The sequence below is a fragment of the Procambarus clarkii genome, chromosome 51 (assembly GCF_040958095.1).
Source record: "Procambarus clarkii isolate CNS0578487 chromosome 51, FALCON_Pclarkii_2.0, whole genome shotgun sequence".
Taxonomy (NCBI): Eukaryota; Metazoa; Arthropoda; class Malacostraca; order Decapoda; family Cambaridae; genus Procambarus; species Procambarus clarkii.
Genome location: NC_091200.1, coordinates 14,109,544 through 14,129,115, shown reverse-complemented (window position 1 = coordinate 14,129,115; position 19,572 = coordinate 14,109,544). Strand labels below are relative to the sequence as shown.

Genomic DNA, 19,572 nt, shown 5'->3' with positions numbered 1-19,572 from the left:
AGTGGGTTAAAGGCGAACCTGTTATGCCAGTGGCTGGAAGGCTTCTGTGCTGGCTAGGGTTTGAGTCTCCTTGTGAGAAAGTGTTATAAAGTTGTAAAACTTCACTTGCGTGTTTAGGCAAGTTGTGCATTATATATATATATATATATATATATATATATATATATATATATATATATATATATATATATATATATATATATATGTATATATATATATATATATATATATATATATATATATATATATATATATATATAAATATATATATATATATATATATATATATATATATATATATATATATATATATATATATATATATGTCGTACCTAGTAGCCAGAACGCACTTCTCAGCCTACTATGCAAGGCCAAATTTGCCTAATAAGCCAAGTTTTCATGAATTAATTGTTTTTCGACTACCTAACCTACCTAACCTAACCTAACATAACTTCTTCTGCTACCTAACCGAACCTAACCTATAAAGATAGGTTAGGTTAGGTTAGGTAGGGTTGGTTAGGTTTGGTCATATATCTACGTTAATTTTAACTCCAATAAAAAAACATTTACCTCATACATAATGAAATTGGTAGGTTTATCATTTCATAAGAATAAAATTAGAGAAAATATATTAATTCAAGAAAACTTGGCTTATTAGGCAAATCAGGCCTTGCATAGTAGGCTGAGGAGTGCATTCTGGCTACTAGGTACGACATATATATATATATATATGCATATATATAAATATATCCATACATACATATATATATATATATATATATATATGTATATATATATATATATATATATATATATATATATATATATATATATATATATATATGTATATATATATATATATATATATATATATATATATATATATATATATATATATATATATATATGTATATATATGTATATATATGTATATATATATATATATATATATATATATATATATATATGTATATATATGTATATATATATATATATATATATATATATATATACATATATATATATATATATATATATATATATATATATATATATATATATATATATATATATATATATATATATATATATATATATATGCAAACAAACTTGAATGGTTCCCAAACCAACATGAAACTAAAAACTCCACACACCCCAGAAGGATTCGAACCCAGAAACTGGTGTACCCGGTACCTTAACCTGTCGATCAACCGTGACCTAAACCCTAAATTACCTAACCCTGCTGAATCAGTAATTAGTGTTCAGAATGTATTATAATATTATTCATTCAAATCAATATGTAAAGAAATATTTGAAAATAATGATAATCACTCTGCCTGTTAGACAAATCAGGCGCCATTACCCGCACGCCACGGTGTAATTGGGCCGACTGTAAAAATGTTGGTTAGGCTCCCTTAAGGACATCATAATATACGTTAGTAACTCGAGTACACTTGCTCCCTGGTGGTGGCGACGTGCAGGTAATGTGAGGCCCCTCAACGCTACCGTCAACTCCTCGCCACTGTACGGCACACTGACTGTCACCGTCGCCTCCACCTCCCTCCCTCCTGACACCGTCTATTACGTCAACTACAAGAAGACAGACAACAACGTCTCCCTCTACGAGAGCGAGGGACCCTGCAGCGACCTGGGGTAAGTTAATGGAATTGTCTCAACTGAATTGTTTTCATCTAAACCTGATACAGGTATGGATAACATATTTGGGTATATATGTATGTATATATATATATATATATATATATATATATATATATATATATATATATATATATATATATATATATATATATATATATATATATATATAAATATATATATAAATATATATATAAATATATATATATATATATATATATATATATATATATATATATATATATATATTAGTTGATTTTATACCCGCATTAGGTCAGGTGATAATACAATGAAGGTGAAAACATGGGGGGATACATAAGGGATAAACATAGGGGCTGCAGAAGGCTTATTGGCCCATACGAGGCATCTCCTATCTAAACACAAAGATTAATCCAGTGTAATTGGCCTGTTATGTTGGACATTGTCTTCTGTGTTGGCATCGATATGTTCTTGTCTTGTCCTTACTCTCATGGTGGGTAGAGTAAATAGTTCCGTGATTTGGGTGTTCATGGTAGGTCGCTCTATTCTTATGTGAATATATATATATATATATATATATATATATATATATATCAGTGTCAGACCACGGAGGAAAATTGAAACAGGAATTTCCTTAAGTACTTTCGTATATTAATACATCTTCAGAAGGAGTGGTTTTACAGGTCGAGTACTGGACATAAATAGGCAGGAGAAAATGGTGGAGTGAGGTGAAGTACAATAAGTGGACACAAATATGAGCCGCACAAAAACTGCAGAGGGCCTATTGGCCCATCCAATGCAGCTCCCATTCATAACCACACACAGGCCCACACATGGATAATCATAGCATAAGATAGTAAACATTTACAATGAATTAGTGAGACAAATGTGTTCCAATGATCCTATTCAACTCGCCCTTTAATTGATCTATTAAAAATGGATCTAAGTTATATAAACCACTGCTAATGTTCAAATTACTTTCTTTTGTGATCTGTATCAAAGCAGATTCAATTATGTTTCTGTTATAAGTGATTTTACAATTCTTTATTGAAGAAGCCATATCCCAATCAATTTGGTGAGCATCTACTGACAAATGAACAAACAAAGCATTAGACAATTGGCCATGTCTTACAGAGTATTTATGTTGCGAAATTCTACATTTCAAATTTTTAGATGTTTGCCCAACATAGAACTTATAACAGTCTTTACAAGGTATTTTATAAATGAAACAATTATCACTACGAGTGTGGGAAAAACCTGCCGGATTGATATGAGAGGAGAACTACCAGGGACTTGTACTGAACTAAATTATAAATTACTGTCTGCAAATTAATTCAACTAAAGTCTCTAGCTAGGGTCGTAAATCCTACCTCCTCTTTTCCTAATGACAGATTGTGGGCTGTAAGAGGCAGGTGGGGTGAATGAATTGGGTGATACAAGTTCCAGTCCACCTGCAGACAGGGATCTCACATCAGCTTGTATATTATACAAGGTTAAGATTTAATAAATTAAGTTCTGCGACAGAAGACTGGTTATATATAATATATATATATATATATATATATATATATATATATATATATATATATATATATCTATATATATATATATATATATATATATATATATATATATATATCTATATATATATATATATATATATATATATATATATATATATATATATATATATATATATATATATATATATATATATGTCGTACCTAGTAGCCAGAACGCACTTCTCAGCCTACTATACAAGGCCCGATTTGCCTAATAAGCCAAGTTTTCATGAATTAATTGTTTTTCTACTACCTAACTTACCTAACCTTACCTAACCTAACTTTTTCAGCTACCTAACCTAACCTAACCTAACCTATAAAGATAGGTTAGGTTAGGTTAGGTAGGGTTGGTTAGGTTCGGTCATATATCTACGTTAATTTTAACACCAAAAAAATTGACATCATACATAATGAAATGGGTAGCTTTAGCATTTCATAAGAAAAAAATTAGAGAAAATATATTAATTCTAAGGAAACTACTCCAACCTTGTACTAAAGAGGCACCCTTCTTGAGCCCGGATGGGCACATGTATAAGCAAGTAGATGGGGTCGCCATGGGTTCTCCCCTAGGTGTCCTGTTTGCGAACTTCTACATGGGTACCATCGAACAAAAGGTCTTAGTCGACATAAACTTGAAACCGGCCATATACTGCAGGTATGTTGACGACATTTTTACACAGGTACCTGATGTCAGACATCCGCAGGAGCTGAAGGAGGCATTTGAGCGGAATTCTGTGTTGCGTTTCACTTACGAGATGGAGAAGGATGGGAAGCTGCCCTTTCTAGATGTAGCAGTCATGGAAAGGAGCGGAGGTTTCCAAACTGCAGTCTACACTAAGGAAACAAACATAGGAATGTGCCTCAATGCCAACAGTGACTGCCCAGACAGGTACAAGAGGAGTGTTGTTAATGCTTATGTCGTCCGTGCTCTCAGCCACAGCTCAGGATGGAAGCAAGTCGATGAAGAACTCTGTAGGGTAAGGCAGGTCCTAGTCAATAACGGCTTCTCCAATGGTTTCGTTGAAGACATCATAAGAAGGAAGGTGAAACGCCATGCAACCTCTGAAGAGACAACTAACACACCACCTGTACCCCGTATTAGACTATTTTACAGGAACTTCTTTTTCACAGCTCATAAAATGGAGGAAAGGGTCCTGAAAGATATTGTTAATAGAAACGTTATCTCTACAGACAAAAATCAGAAGATACAATTAACGATCTACTATAAAACCAAGAAAACGGCCAACCTTCTTATGAGAAACTCTCCAGACACAAAGCAGAACGCTTTAAAAGAGACCAATGTCGTCTTTGCTTTCAAATGCCCACTTGGGGACTGCAAGCCTCAAAGAATTCAGTATATAGGCAAGACAACAACATCTCTTTCCAGGCGATTAACGATGCATAAGCAACATGGCTCCATTAAGGAGCCGCTTAATCCGCTTGACCATCAGTTAGCACCCTGTAGTTACCAGTTGCGTTGCTCCTGGGAGTATGGGTTCGAGTCACTTCTGGGGTGTGAGTTTTCAGTCGCATATAGTCCTGGGGACCATTCAGGCTTGTTCGCATTTGTGTTCCTCACGTGTGCCCCAAAGAATGAGGTGATTTGGTGAAATGCTATGCCCAAGATTACCATCCGAGTTGCCGGCGGGGAAGTGGTTCAAATAGCTTCGGCTATCACTTCCTTTTGTCCGGCCGTGATGGTCAAGCGGATTAAGTCACCCTGTAGTTACCAGTTGCGTTGCTCCTGGGAGTATGGGTTCGAGTCACTTCTGGGGTGTGAGTTTTCAGTCGCATATAGTCCTGGGGACCATTCAGGCTTGTTCGCATTTGTGTTCCTCACGTGTGCCCCAAAGAATGAGGTGATTTGGTGAAATGCTAGGCCCAAGATTACCATCCGAGTTGCCGGCGGGGAAGTGGTTCAAATAGCTTCGGCTATCACTTCCTTTTGTCCGGCAGTGATGGTCAAGCGGATTAAGGCGCCCTGTAGTTACCAGTTGCGTTGCTCCTGGGAGCATGGGTTCGAGTCACTTCTGGGGTGTGAGTTTTCAGTCATATATATATATATATATATATATATATATATATATATATATATATATATATATATATATATATATATATATATATATATATATATATCGTACCTAGTAGCCAGAACGCACTTCTCAGCCTACTATGCAAGGCCCGATTTGCCTAATAAGCCAAGTTTTCCTGAATTAATAAATTTTCTCAATTTTTTTTCTTATGAAATGATAAAGCTACCCATTTCATTATGTATGAGGTTAATTTTTTTTTATTGGAGTTAAAATTAACGTAGATATATGACCGAACCTAACCAACCATACCTAACCTAACCTAACCTATCTTTATAGGTTAGGTTAGGTTAGGTAGCCGAAAAAGTTAGGTCAGGTTTGGTTAGGTAGGTTAGGTAGTCGAAAAACAATTAATTCATGAAAACTTGGCTTATTAGGCAAATCGGGCCTTGCATAGTAGGCTAAGAAGGGCGTTCTGGCTACTAGGTATGACATATATATATATATATATATATATATATATATATATATATATATATATATATATATATATATATATATATATATATATATATATATATATATATATATATATATATATATTCTCGTCCAACGATTCTCGTTGGACGTAGAATCGCTGTTTACCAACGTACCTGTGGACGAGACAATCGGAATGATAGCCGACAGAGTGTATCGTGATCCAGCCTGTACTCCTCTTGACATGCCAGAAAGTATTCTGAGGAAACTACTCCAAGCTTGTACTAAAGAGGCACCCTTCTTGAGCCCGGATGGGCACATGTATAAGCAAGTAGATGGGGTCGCTATGGGTTCTCCCCTAGGTGTCCTGTTTGCAAACTTCTACATGGGTACCATCGAGCAAAAAGTCTTAGTCGACATGAACTTGAAACCGGCCATATACTGCAGGTATGTTGACGACATTTTTACACAGGTACCTGATGTCAGACATCTGCAGGAGCTGAAGGAGGCATTTGAGCAGAGTTCCGTGCTGCGTTTCACTTACGAGACGGAAAAGGATGGGAAGCTGCCTTTTCTAGATGTAACAGTCATGGAAAAGGGCGGAGGTTTCCACACTGCAGTCTACACAAAGGAAACAAACATAGGAATGTGCCTAAATGCCAACAGCGACTGCCCTGACAGGTACAAGAGGAGTGTTGTTAACGCATACGTCGACCGTGCTCTCAGCCACAGCTCAGAATGGAAGCAAGTCGACGAAGAACTCTGTAGGGTAAGGCAGGTTCTAGTCAATAACGGCTTCTCCAATGGTTTCATCGAAGACATCATAAGAAGGAAAGTGAAAAGCCATGCAACCTCCGAAGAGACAACTAACACAACACCTATACCCCCTATTAGACTATTTTACAGGAACTTCTTTTCCACAGCTCATAAAACAGAGGAAAGGGTCCTGAAAGATATTGTTAATAGAAACGTTATCCCTACAGACAAAAATCAGAGGATACAACTGACGATTTACTATAAAACCAGAAAAACGGCCAGCCTACTCATGAGAAACTCTCCAGACACGAAACAGAACGCTTTAAAAGAGACTAACGTCGTCTATGCCTTCAAATGCCCACTTGGGGACTGTAAGCTCCAAAAAACCCAGTATATAGGCAAGACAACAACATCTCTTTCTAGGCGTTTAACGATGCATAAACAACAGGGCTCCATTAAGGAACATGTAATCTCTTCCCATAACCAAACCATCGCCAGAAAAATCCTAGTAAACAACACAGAAATCATCGATAGATACAGCGATAGCAGGCGGCTAGACGTTTGCGAGGCACTACACATCAAGAAGTCAACACCAGCAATCAACAGCCAATTATTGCACAACTATATTCTACCCACCTCAAGACTCCGCTCCAATATAGAAGCATCAAGAAATATGGACCAATAGGCTTTCTACAAACACTTCTATTCAATATCCATTGTTTCGTGTTCTGTCTTGTGTTGATACTTTTAATACCCTATTAATATCCTCTAATGCCACATCATCCTTCCCACCTTACTCAAATGTAATGCCACATCACCCTTCCCACCTCACTCAAATGTAGATATAAAATCAGGGAAACGCAAGTTCTAATCAGTTGTGTATTTGTGAAGTCTTTGAAAATGTAATAAGTTTTACGAAACGCGCCCGTGTCGCGTCAGACTAGAAATAAAAATGAATTTTGGAGAAGTGATTTTTGATTTACCTCCAACAGTGAAGCATAATGTACGAAAGATTGAGAAAATTCGTGTTAGAATTATTAATCTTACTTTTTCGGTCATATTTAATAAAATATATATATATATATATATATATATATATATATATATATATATATATATATATATATATATATATATATATATGTTGTACCTAGTAACCAGAACGTCGTACTCGGCCTATTATGCAAGGCCCGATTTGCCTAATAAGCCAAGTTTTCCTGAATTAATATATTTTCTCAATTTTTTTTTCTTATGAAATGATAAAGCTACCCATTTCATTACGTATGAGGTCATTTTTTTTTAATTGGAGTTAAAATTAACGTAGATATATGACCGAACCTAACCAACCCTTCCTAACCTAACCTAACCTATCTTTATAGGTTAGGTTAGGTTAGGTAGCCGAAAAAGTTAGGTTAGGTTAGGTTAGGTAGGTTTGGTCGTCGTAAAATAATTAATACATGAAAACTTGGCTTATTAGGCAAATCGGGCCTTGCATAGTAGGCAGAGAAGTGCGTTTGGCTACTAGGTACGACATATATATATATATATATATATATATATATATATATATATATATATATATATATATATATATATATATATATATATATATATATATATATATATATATGACCGAAAAAGCAAGATTAATAATTCTAACACGAATTTTCTCCATCTTTCGTACATTTCTTTTCACTGTTGGTGGTAATTCAAAACTCAATTCTCCAAAATTCATTTTTATTTCTAGTCTGACGCGACACTTGAGCGCGTTTCGTAAAACTTATTACATTTTCAAAGACTTTAGTTTTCACATACACAACTGAATAGAACTTACACATCTCCGATTTGTTTATATCTACATTTGAGTTAGGTGGATGGGGTGAGGTGGTATTAATAGGTGGTATTATAATCTCTTCCCACAACCAAACCATCGCCAGAGAAATCCTAGTAAACAACACAGAAATCATCGATAGGAACAGCGATAGCAGGCGGCTTGACGTTTGCGAGGCACTACACATTAAGAAGTCAACACCAGCAATCAACAGCCAATTAATGCACAACTATATTCTACCCACCTCAAGACTCCGCTCCAATATAGAAGCATCAAGAAATATGGACCAATAGGCTTTCTACAATCACTTCCATTCAATACCCATTGTTTCGTGTTCTGTCTTGTGTTGATGAATTTAATACCCTATTAATACCACCTCACCCCATCCACCTCACTCAAATGTAGATATAAACAAATCGGAGATGTGTAAGTTCTATTCAGTTGTGTATGTGTAAACTAAAGTCTTTGAAAATGTAATAAGTTTTACGAAACGCGCTCAAGTGTCGCGTCAGACTAGAAATAAAAATGAATTTTGGAGAATTGATTTTTGAATTACCACCAACAGTGAAAAGAAATGTACGAAAGATTTAGAAAATTCGTGTTAGAATTATTAATCTTAATCTTACTTTTTCGGTCATATTTAATAATATATGTCTACAGGAAAGACTGCTACCAAAATATACTAATATATATATATATATATATATATATATATATATATATATATATATATATATATATATATATATATATATATATATATATATATATATATATATATTAGTATATTTTGGTAGCAGTCTTTCCTGTAGACATATATTATTAAATATGACCGAAAAAGTAAGATTAATAATTCTAACACGAATTTTCTCAATCTTTCGTACATTACGCTTCACTGTTGGAGGTAAATCAAAAATCACTTCTCCAAAATTCATTTTTATTTCTAGTCTGACGCGACACGGGCGCGTTTCGTAAAACTTATTACATTTTCAAAGACTTCACAAATACACAACTGATTAGAACTTACGTCTCTCTGATATTATATCTACATTTGAGTGAGGTGGGAAGGATGATGTGGCATTAACACAAGACAGAACACGGGATATTAATAGGGTATTAAAATTCATTGGTATTCTCCAATGGTTTCATCGAAGACATCATAAGAAGGAAAGTGAAAAGCCATGCAACCTCTGAAGAGACAACTAACACAACACCTATACCCCCTATTAGACTATTTTACAGGAACTTCTTTTCCACAGCTCATAAAATGGAGGAAAGGGTCCTGAAAGATATTGTTAATAGAAACGTTATCCCTACAGACAAAAATCAGAGGATACAACTGACGATTTACTATAAAACCAGAAAAACGGCCAGCCTACTCATGAGAAACTCTCCAGACACAAAACAGAACGCTTTAAAAGAGACTAACGTCGTCTATGCCTTCAAATGCCCACTTGGGGACTGTAAGCTCCAAAAAACCCAGTATATAGGCAAGACAACAACATCTCTTTCTAGGCGTTTAACGATGCATAAGCAACAGGGCTCCATTAAGGAACATATAATCTCTTCCCATAACCAAACCATCGCCAGAGAAATCCTAGTAAACAACACAGAAATCATCGATAGATACAGCGATAGCAGGCGGCTTGACGTTTGCGAGGCACTACACATCAAGAAGTCAACACCAGCAATCAACAGCCAATTATTGCACAACTATATTCTACCCACCTCAAGACTCCGCTCCAATATAGAAGCATCAAGAAATATGGACCAATAGGCTTTCTACAAACACTTCTATTCAATACCCATTGTTTCTGTTCTGTCTTGTGTTGATACTTTTAATACCCTATTAATATCCCCTGTTCTGTCTTGTGTTAATGCCACATCATCCTTCCCACCTCACTCAAATGTAGATATAATATCAGAGAGACGTAAGTTCTAATCAGTTGTGTATTTGTGAAGTCTTTGAAAATGTAATAAGTTTTACGAAACGCGCCCGTGTCGCGTCAGACTAGAAATAAAAATGAATTTTGGAGAAGTGATTTTTGATTTACCTCCAACAGTGAAGCGTAATGTACGAAAGATTGAGAAAATTCGTGTTAGAATTATTAATCTTACTTTTTCGGTCATATTTAATAATATATATATATATATATATATATATATATATATATATATATATATATATATATATATATATATATATATATATATCTATATATATATCCCTATTGTAGACCAAGTTGCTGCAACAACACAACACGACATTGCTCGCCTCACAGCAGTAGCAGCCCCACATGCAGGGGATATCCTGTTAGGAACCCCAATGTCGGCCACTGGCACGCGTCTCACACCACACGCCCTCCGAATTGCTTCCCCAATCCAAGCCAGATATAGGTGTATTTGCGGCGAGGTGGTGGCTGACAGGTACGGCCACCATGGCCTACTCTGCCAAAGCACAGGGGGATGGCACTCGAGGCATAGTGAAGTTAACGACATCATGAAAAGGAGCCTCACCACAGCTGGATGCCCAACCGAGAGAGAGAGCCCCGTTACCTAACGCCCCGTAACTCTGATGCTCTTATTGGTCGCCCAGATGGTATCACAGTGAACCCCTGGAAGAATGGCAAGCAGTTGGTGTGGTACTACACGTGCGTATCAACCCTGGCTAACACCTACATTGACTTCAGTGTTGCACAACTAGGTGGCGCTGCCACTCACAGGGAATCAGCCAAATCCCGTAAATACAGAGAGCTGGACCACACTATAATTTTGTTCCCATTGCTTCTGAGACACTCGGCGCCTGGAGTAAAAGTGCTATCAGTATTTTGAAGGAATTTAGTTCTAGGCTAATTGAAACAACAAGAGACCCTAGAGCTACAGGCTTCCTTTTCCAGCGCCTCAGCGTGGCGATACAGAGGGGGAAATACACACAGCATTCAGGGGTTCCAGCCCGCCATCTGAGGAGTTGGAGGAACTCGACAACTTATGATAACCATATTTGTACCTTATATGTAATTCCTTTTATGTAACAAAGTTTAAATAAAACAAACATATATGTGTATATACAAAAGAATGGGGGTAGTAGGAGAAGAGAATATTAAAGTGTTCAGTGAGAATCCACAAGGTCTTCTCTGAATACTCCTTATTTTCCTCTCCGAAGCTATAGGTCCCCACATTTGCACCAGAGGTGATACTCTCACAACTAATATATATATATATATATATATATATATATATATATATATATATATATATATATATATATATATATATATATATATATATATATATATATATGCGAACAAGACTGAATGGTCCCCAGGACTATATGCAACTGAACACTCACACCCCAGAAGTGACTCGAACCCATACTGCCAGGAGCACTCTGCTGGTGTACAGGATCCCTTAACCGCTCGACCAACACGACCAGACAAAAGAGGATGGTAGCCGAGGCTATTTCCATCCCACCGCCGGCACTCGGTTGGTAATCTTGGGCATGGTATTTTATCAAATCACCTCATTCTTTGGGGCACACGTGAGGAACACAAGTGCAAACAAGCGTGAATGGTCCCCAGGTCTATATGCAACTCAAAACTCACATCCCAGAAAATGATATGTAACAAATGTTTTGGGTGAGGTAACTGACATTTGCACATGATGGAACACGAACCAATGGGTATATAAACATAGGAATGGAAGTAACTGCAGAAGATCTGCCCATACTTCATCTTGATGCTTCTATATTGGTTCGGGGTCTTGAAGTGGGTAGAATATAGTTGTGCATTAATTGGCTGCTGATTGCTGGTGTTGAGTTTTTGATGTGTAGTGCCTCGCTGATGTCGAGCCTCCTGCTATTGATGTATCTCTCGATGATTTCTGTGTTGTTTGTTAAGATTTCTTTGGTGATGGTCTGGATGTGAGAAGAGATTATGTGTTCCTTGATGGAGCCCTGTTGTTTATGCATTGTTAATCACCTGGAGAGAGACGTTGTTGTCTTGCCTATATAATGAGTTCTTTGGGGCTTACAGTCCCCAAGTGGGCATTTGAAGGTAAAGACAACATTGGTTTCCTTCAAAGCGTTCTGCTTCGTGTCTGGAGAGTTTTTCATGAGTAGGTTGGCCGTATTTGTTTTTTGTTTTATAGTAAATTGTCAATTGTATTTTCTGATTTTTATCTGTAGGGATAACGTTCTTATCAACAATATCTCTCAGGACCCTTTCCTTCGTTTTATGTGCAGTCGAAAAGAAGTTCCTGTAAAATAATCTAATAGGGGGTACATGTGTTTTGTTAGTTGACTCTTTAGAGGTTGCATGGCGTTTCACCTTTCTTTTTAACATGTATTCAACAAAGCCATTAGAGAAGCCGTTGGTGACCTGGACCTGCCTTACCCCTACAGAGTTCTTCATCGACTTGCTTCCATCCTGAGCTGTGGCTGAGAGCACAGTCGATGTAAGCTTTGACATCACTCCTCTTGTACCTGTCTGGGCAGTCACTATTGGCATTGAGGCACATTCCTATGTTTGTTTCATTAGTGTAGACTGCACTGTGGAAGCCACCGCTTCTTTCTGTGACTGTTACATCTAGAGAGGGCAGTTTCCCATCCTTCTCCATCTCGTAAATGAAACTGAACACAGAATTTTGCTCAAATGCCTCCTACAGCTCCTGTAGACGTCTGGCATCAGGTACCTGCGTAAAAATGTTGTCAACTTACCTGCAGTATACGGCGGGTTTCAAGTCCATGTCAACTAAAACCTTCTGCTCGATAGTACCCATGTAGAAGTTCGCAGGATTCCTGGGGAAGAACCCATGGCGACCCCATCTCCTTGCTTATACAGGTGTCCATCTGGGCTCAAGAAGGGTGCCTCTTTAGTGCAAGCATGGAGTAGTTTCCTTAGTATGTTTCTTGTATGTCCAGAGGGGTACAAGCCGGATCACGATACACTCTGTCCACTATCATCCTGATTGTTTCATCTACAGGTACATTGGTTAACAGTGATTCTACATCCAACGAGGCTTTTATCCATTTGGCCCATGTTCCCCGCAGTAAGTCAACAAATTCCTTTGGAGACTTTAGGCTGAAAGCACAAGGTACGTAAGGAGTCAGCAAGCCGTTGAGTCGCTTAGCCAGTCTGTATGTGGGTGTGGGTATCTGGCTGATGATTGGCCGAAGTGGGTTTCCTGGCGCATACCCAGGTTTGTATTCCCCAATAACCTTTGGCAGGTGGTGTCTAGATTTCTTGGCGTTCACAATTTCGATCAATCTGTTACCTTCGTTTTCAATTCGGCTGTTGCGTCCTTCGTTACTCTTTGGAATTTAGTTTGGTCAGAGAGTATGAGGTTCATTTTCGCCAGATATTCGTCTTTTTTAAGATTAACGTATATTGGCGACTTGTTACCTCTCCTGACGACTATCTCCTTGTTCTCGTGAAGGCACTTAGCTGCCGCTTTGAGTTCGGGGGACAGTATGGTGCTTCTGTAGTTGCTTCGAATCTTTCCTCCTTCTGCAATAAGTTCTGCTTGCAAGGTGTCTTTAGTGGCAACCTTCTTTTGCATCTCGAGGTCGAATATGTCGTCCAATAGGATCTCCAACTCCACTTTCCGGGCCATCTCATTTGGTCTGGGCATAACGTGACAGATTATACCCAGATTTAGGAGAGTGATTTGGTCCTCAGTGAGGTTGATTCCAGCAAGGTTCAAGAAGCCATCTCTGGGTCGTGGAATCGCCATGGGTCCTCCATATAATGTTATTAGTTTGTCGATGATCCTGTTTTCGGTACTGTGGTGATGTCGATCTTTAAGGATGTCGAGGTATTGGTCGATACGAGTACGGAGGTTTTCGTCGATGTTGCTGTTTCTCCATTGGTTTGTAGAGTGAAGTAGTTGTGTTTTGTTGTCTTTGATCTCATATATATATATATATATATATATATATATATATATATATATATATATATATATATATATAGCTTGAATGGTCCCAAAGCCATATGCATCAGAAAAGGTCTTCCTTGTGAAGGGTTCGACCTCGGACACGCAGGCGTTCCAGACATCTTAGCATATCTAGTTCCATAACCACTAAACCACAACTGACTGACTAGCATCTTGAAAAGTATCATAATTGGTATAGCATCTTTAGTTTGAAAAGTTCTTGTTATCCAAGCAAGCCACTCCCTTTCCCCCACTGGCTTAGCCCCTCTTTATTTTCAGAAAATATAAGTTTTTGACCAGTGACCAGTGAAAATACTTAATGTGTTTGAAGAAATATTTTGTTCTGATGAAAACGTCTTGGGGTCACCACCAATATTTAACACTTGACTTTAACACTGTCTCCGTGAGAATGGGACGGGAAAGAGGTTGAATAATTAATAATAATTCTTAAATCATTTAACTAAGGTCTCCCCTTACCATCCTCTGTCAGTCCATTCAATATTTAGTTACACAAAATTACCAGCCCTTTTAAATATTTGACGAGTGATTACGACTTTGAAAAACGAGTGAGAAAATTAATATACAATCGTATCCTGTCATCTGGTTTAATAAGCTATGACATTCACGTACGTCATTTTGCAATTATTTATTCTAAGTTTTAAACTGCGTAAAGGGAAACAGTTAACTATGTCATGGCTGGGAAACATCCCAAACATGGCGTAGCATAATTTTTTTAAAGATGTGAAGGATGTACTGACCCTCCTCCATACTCTGTAGTCTCAGTTAACGAGCGTGTTCTACTGTATGTATCTTAGTGTCGCCACACACCAGCATGTAACAACACTCAAGTTTGCTAATACTTCATTGTGTGTGTCGGCGGCCCGTGTCGGCGGCCAGTGTCGGCTGCCCGTGTCGGCGGCCCGTGTCAGCGGCCCGTGTCGGCGGCCCGTGTCAGCGGCCCGTGTCGGCGGCCCGTGTCAGCAAGGAGGAAGTTTAAATTAAACAATGTTCGCAACTGGGGACAACTCCAGCATATTTAATTGCATAGGTCCCCTGAATTCCTCAACGAATTAGGCAGTAGTGTTTCACCAGTTGGAATACACACACCACAAATACACACACACCACAAATACACAGACACACACACACACACACACACACACACACACACACACACACACACACACACACACACACACACACACACACACACACACAAACACACACCGCAAATACACACACACACACACACACACACCACAAATACACACACACACACACACACACCACAAATACACACACATACACACACACAAACACACACACACACACACACACACACACACACACACACACACACACACACACACACACACACACACACACACACACACACACACACACACACAGTGTGTGTGTGTGTGTGTGTTTGTGTGTGTTTTCCCACAGGAAAACAACAGTGAAAGAACAGGTATTGAAACTTAGAACAGGCGAGGACAGGTATACAGAGAATGACAGAGAGGTGTGTGAGGAACTCAACAAGAGGTTCCAGGAGGTCTTCACAATAGAACAGGGTGAGGTCACTGTGCTAGGAGAAAGGGAGGTAAACCAGGCGGCCCTGGAGGAGTTCGAAATTACGAGAGAGGAGGTCAAGAGACACCTGCTGGATCTGGATGTTAGAAAGGCTGTTGGTCCAGATGGGATCTCACCATGGGTACTGAAAGAGTGTGCAGAGGCACTTTGCTTGCCACTCTCCATAGTGTATAATAAGTCACTAAAGACGGGAGACCTACCAGAAATATGGAAGACGGCGAATGTGGTCCCAATATACAAAAAGGGCGACAGACAAGAGGCACTGAACTACAGGCCAGTGTCCTTGACCTGTATACCATGCAAGGTGATGGAGAAGATTGTGGGAAAAAACCTGGTAACACATCTGGAGAGAAGGGACTTCGTGACAAATCGCCAACATGGGTTCAGGGAGGATAAATCTTGCCTGACTAGCTTAATAGAATTATACGACCAGGTGACAAAGATTAAGCAAGAAAGAGAGGGCTGGGCGGACTGCATTTTTCTTGGATTGTCGGAAAGCCTTTGACACAGTACCGCATTAGAGGCTGGTACATAAGCTGGAGAGACAGGCAGGTGTAGCTGGTAAGGTGCTCCAGTGGATAAGGGAGTACCTAAGCAATAGGAAGCAGAGAGTTACGGTGAGGGGTGAGACCTCCGATTGGCGTGAAGTCACCAGTGGAGTCCCACAGGGCTCTGTACTCGGTCCAATCTTGTTTCTGATATATGTAAATGATCTCCTGGAGGGTATAGATTAATTTCTCTCAATGTTTGCAGACGATGCCAAAATTATGAACTGGATTAAGACTGAAGAGGACTGTTTGAGGCTTCAAGAAGACCTAGACAAGCTGAAGGAATGGTCGAACAAATGGTTGTTAGAGTTTAACCCAACCAAATGTAATGTAATGAAGATAGGTGTAGGGAGCAGGAGGCCAGACACAAGGTATCATCTGGGAGAGGAAATTCTTCAGGAGTCAGAGAAAGAAAAAGACTTGGGGGTTGATATGACGCCAGACCTGTCTCCTGCAGCCCATATCAAGAGGATAACATCAGCGGCATATGCCAGGCTGGCCAACATACGAACGGCATTCAGAAACTTGTGTAAAGAATCATTCAGAACTTTGTATACCACATATGTCAGGCCAATCCTGGAGTATGCAGCCCCAGCATGGAGTCCATATCTAGTCAAGGATAAGACTAAACTGGAAAAGGTTCAAAGGTTTGCCACCAGACTAGTACCCGAGCTGAGAGGTATGAGCTACGAGGAGAGACTACGGGAATTAAACCTCACTTCGCTGGAAGACAGAAGAGTTAGGGGGGACATGATCACCACATTCAAGATTCTGAAGGGAATTGATAGGGTAGATAAAGACAGGCTATTTAACACCACGGGCACACGCACAAGGGGACACAGGTGGAAACTGAGTGCCCAAATGAGCCACAGAGATATTAGAAAGAACATTTTTAGTGTCAGAGAGGTTGACAAATGGAATGCATTAGGAAGTGATGTGGTGGAGGCTGACTCCATACACAGTTTCAAGTGTAGATATGATAGAGCCCAATAGGCTCAGGAATCTGTACACCTGTTGATTGACGGTTGAGAGGCGGGACCAAAGAGCCAGTGCTCATCCCCCGCAAGCACAATTAGGTGAGTACACAATGGAAGGTACTCAATTGGATAAGGGAGTACCTAAGCAACAGAAGACAACGAGTCACTGTGAGGGGTGAGGTCTCAGATTGGCGAGACGTCACAAGTGGAGTCCCGCAGGGGTCAGTCCTTGGACCTATACTGTTTCTGATATATGTAAATGATCTTCCAGAGGGTGTGGACTCGTTCTCTCAATGTGTTACGAACCCGACTCCATCGTCGGAGTATGGAGTAGCAACGTCAACGCCATCTGTGAATCTGCTCCCTAAACCCCCCACAAATTGGACGACGCCATCTGGTGGCAGCAGTATGATACCTGCAAGAGATTCTAGATTCCTGCCTTGGTAAGCCCGAAGATTCGCTGTAGCTGACCTCTGGTGAGGTGGCGCCTAGAAAATCAGCGCCATCTATTGGGATATTGAGTTGTATGTCAATGTCAGAGTCCGTAAGTGGTATTTCCTAGTGTCCCATGTACTGACCAGTGTACTGATGACGTGTCTGTATCCACAGAGGCGACGTAGGGCTGCTGTGGTACGAAGACAGTAAGTCTACCCAGGGCAGCCTATTATCTCTCTACTCCATTCTGCTTTACGTGAGCAGTGAGCCGCCGCCGAAGAGGAACTGAGTAGTATTTGCTGCCTGCCTGTGTAGTGGCAGTGACAGAATTCGGCGTATCCCGGGACTGGCTAGAGGAAGAGACGACCGACAGTGAGGTGCTACGGGGGAGTGTAACTAGCTAGTTGCAAGAACCTCCTGCCAGGGGTTCGCTACCCTTGTATTTGTTCGTGTAGAGGCCCAGCAGTGCGAGGCTGATGTTCTCTGCCAGCACCAGGCTGGAGAGTGATTGTGGACGTTCACAAGGAGCACCTAGTGAGACTGTAGATAGGCTGGCCCATGGCTAGGGTAGACTCGTTGGTGTTTCCCAGTACTGGTTGAGGACGGTACTGTGTGTTGAGGAGCGCTTAGTGTCCTATAAGAGCGACACATTTGTATATATCAGTGTAGTAATACTTCGTTTATGATTCTATTTAAGGTGATGGGAAAGTGATAATATGTGAATATATTGATAATTGATGAAGTGTCGTATTCCTTTCAACTCCCAACTTGTGTTTTACTTGCATTACCAAGCTCCCTCCTTGAAAGCCACTACCGACTTGGGGTCAGATACTAGTACTTTGGTTCCTTCAGCAAAGAACCCGGTTGCGACCCATAATGGCCGTAACACAATGCTGATGATGCAAAAATTATGAGGAGGATTGAAACAGAGGATGATAGTAGGAGGCTACAAGATGACCTAAATAGATTGAATGAATGGTCCAACAAATGGCTGCTAGAGTTTAACCCGAGTAAATGCAAAGTAATGAAACTAGGCGGTGGAATCAAGAGGCCAGACACAGGATACAGAATTGGAGACGAAGTCCTTAATGAAACAGACAGAGAGAAAGATCTGGGAATTGATATCACACCAAACCTGTCTCCTGAAGCCCACATAAAAAAATATTACATATGCGGCATATGCGAGGCTGGCTAACATCAGAACAGCCTTCAGGAACCTGTGTAAGGAACCATTCAGAATCTTGTATACCACATATGTAAGACCAATCCTGGAGTGTGCGGGCCCCAGCATGGAGCCCGTACCTTGTCAAGCACAAGACGAAGCTGGAAAAAGTTCAGAGGTATGCCACTAGATTAGTCCCAGAACTAATAGGCATGAGTTACGAGGAAAGGCTGCAGGAAATGCCCCATACGACACTGGAAGACAGAAGAATGAGGGGAAACATGATCACTACCTACAAAATCGTCAGGGGAATTGACAGGGTAGACTAGGATAAACTATTCAACACTGGTAGTACGCGAAAAGGGGGACACAGGTGGAAACTGAGTACCCAAATGAGCCACAGGGACGTTAGAAAGAACTTTTTCAGTGTCAGAGTAGTTAACAGATGGAATGCGTTAGGCAGTGATGTGGTGGGCTGACTCCATACACAATTTTAAATGTAGATATGATAGAGCCCAGTAGGCTCAGGAATCTGTACACCAGTTGATTGATGGTTAAGAGGCGGGACCAAAGAGCCAAAACTCAAACCCCGCAAGCACAAATAGGCGAGTACACACACACATACACACTCT

General features: G+C 39.5%; 1 protein-coding gene across 1 annotated transcript in view; it reads left to right on the top strand.

Annotated features, from left to right (window-relative positions):
* The window catches only part of LOC123774536 (insulin receptor-related protein), an 879,124-nt gene that overhangs the window by 614,171 nt on the left and 245,381 nt on the right, over positions 1–19,572 (top strand). Inside the window, exon 12 of the mRNA XM_069303789.1 lies at positions 1,482–1,653. Coding sequence (XP_069159890.1) covers positions 1,482–1,653 — 172 coding nt within the window. The remainder of the gene's footprint in view (positions 1–1,481; positions 1,654–19,572) is intronic.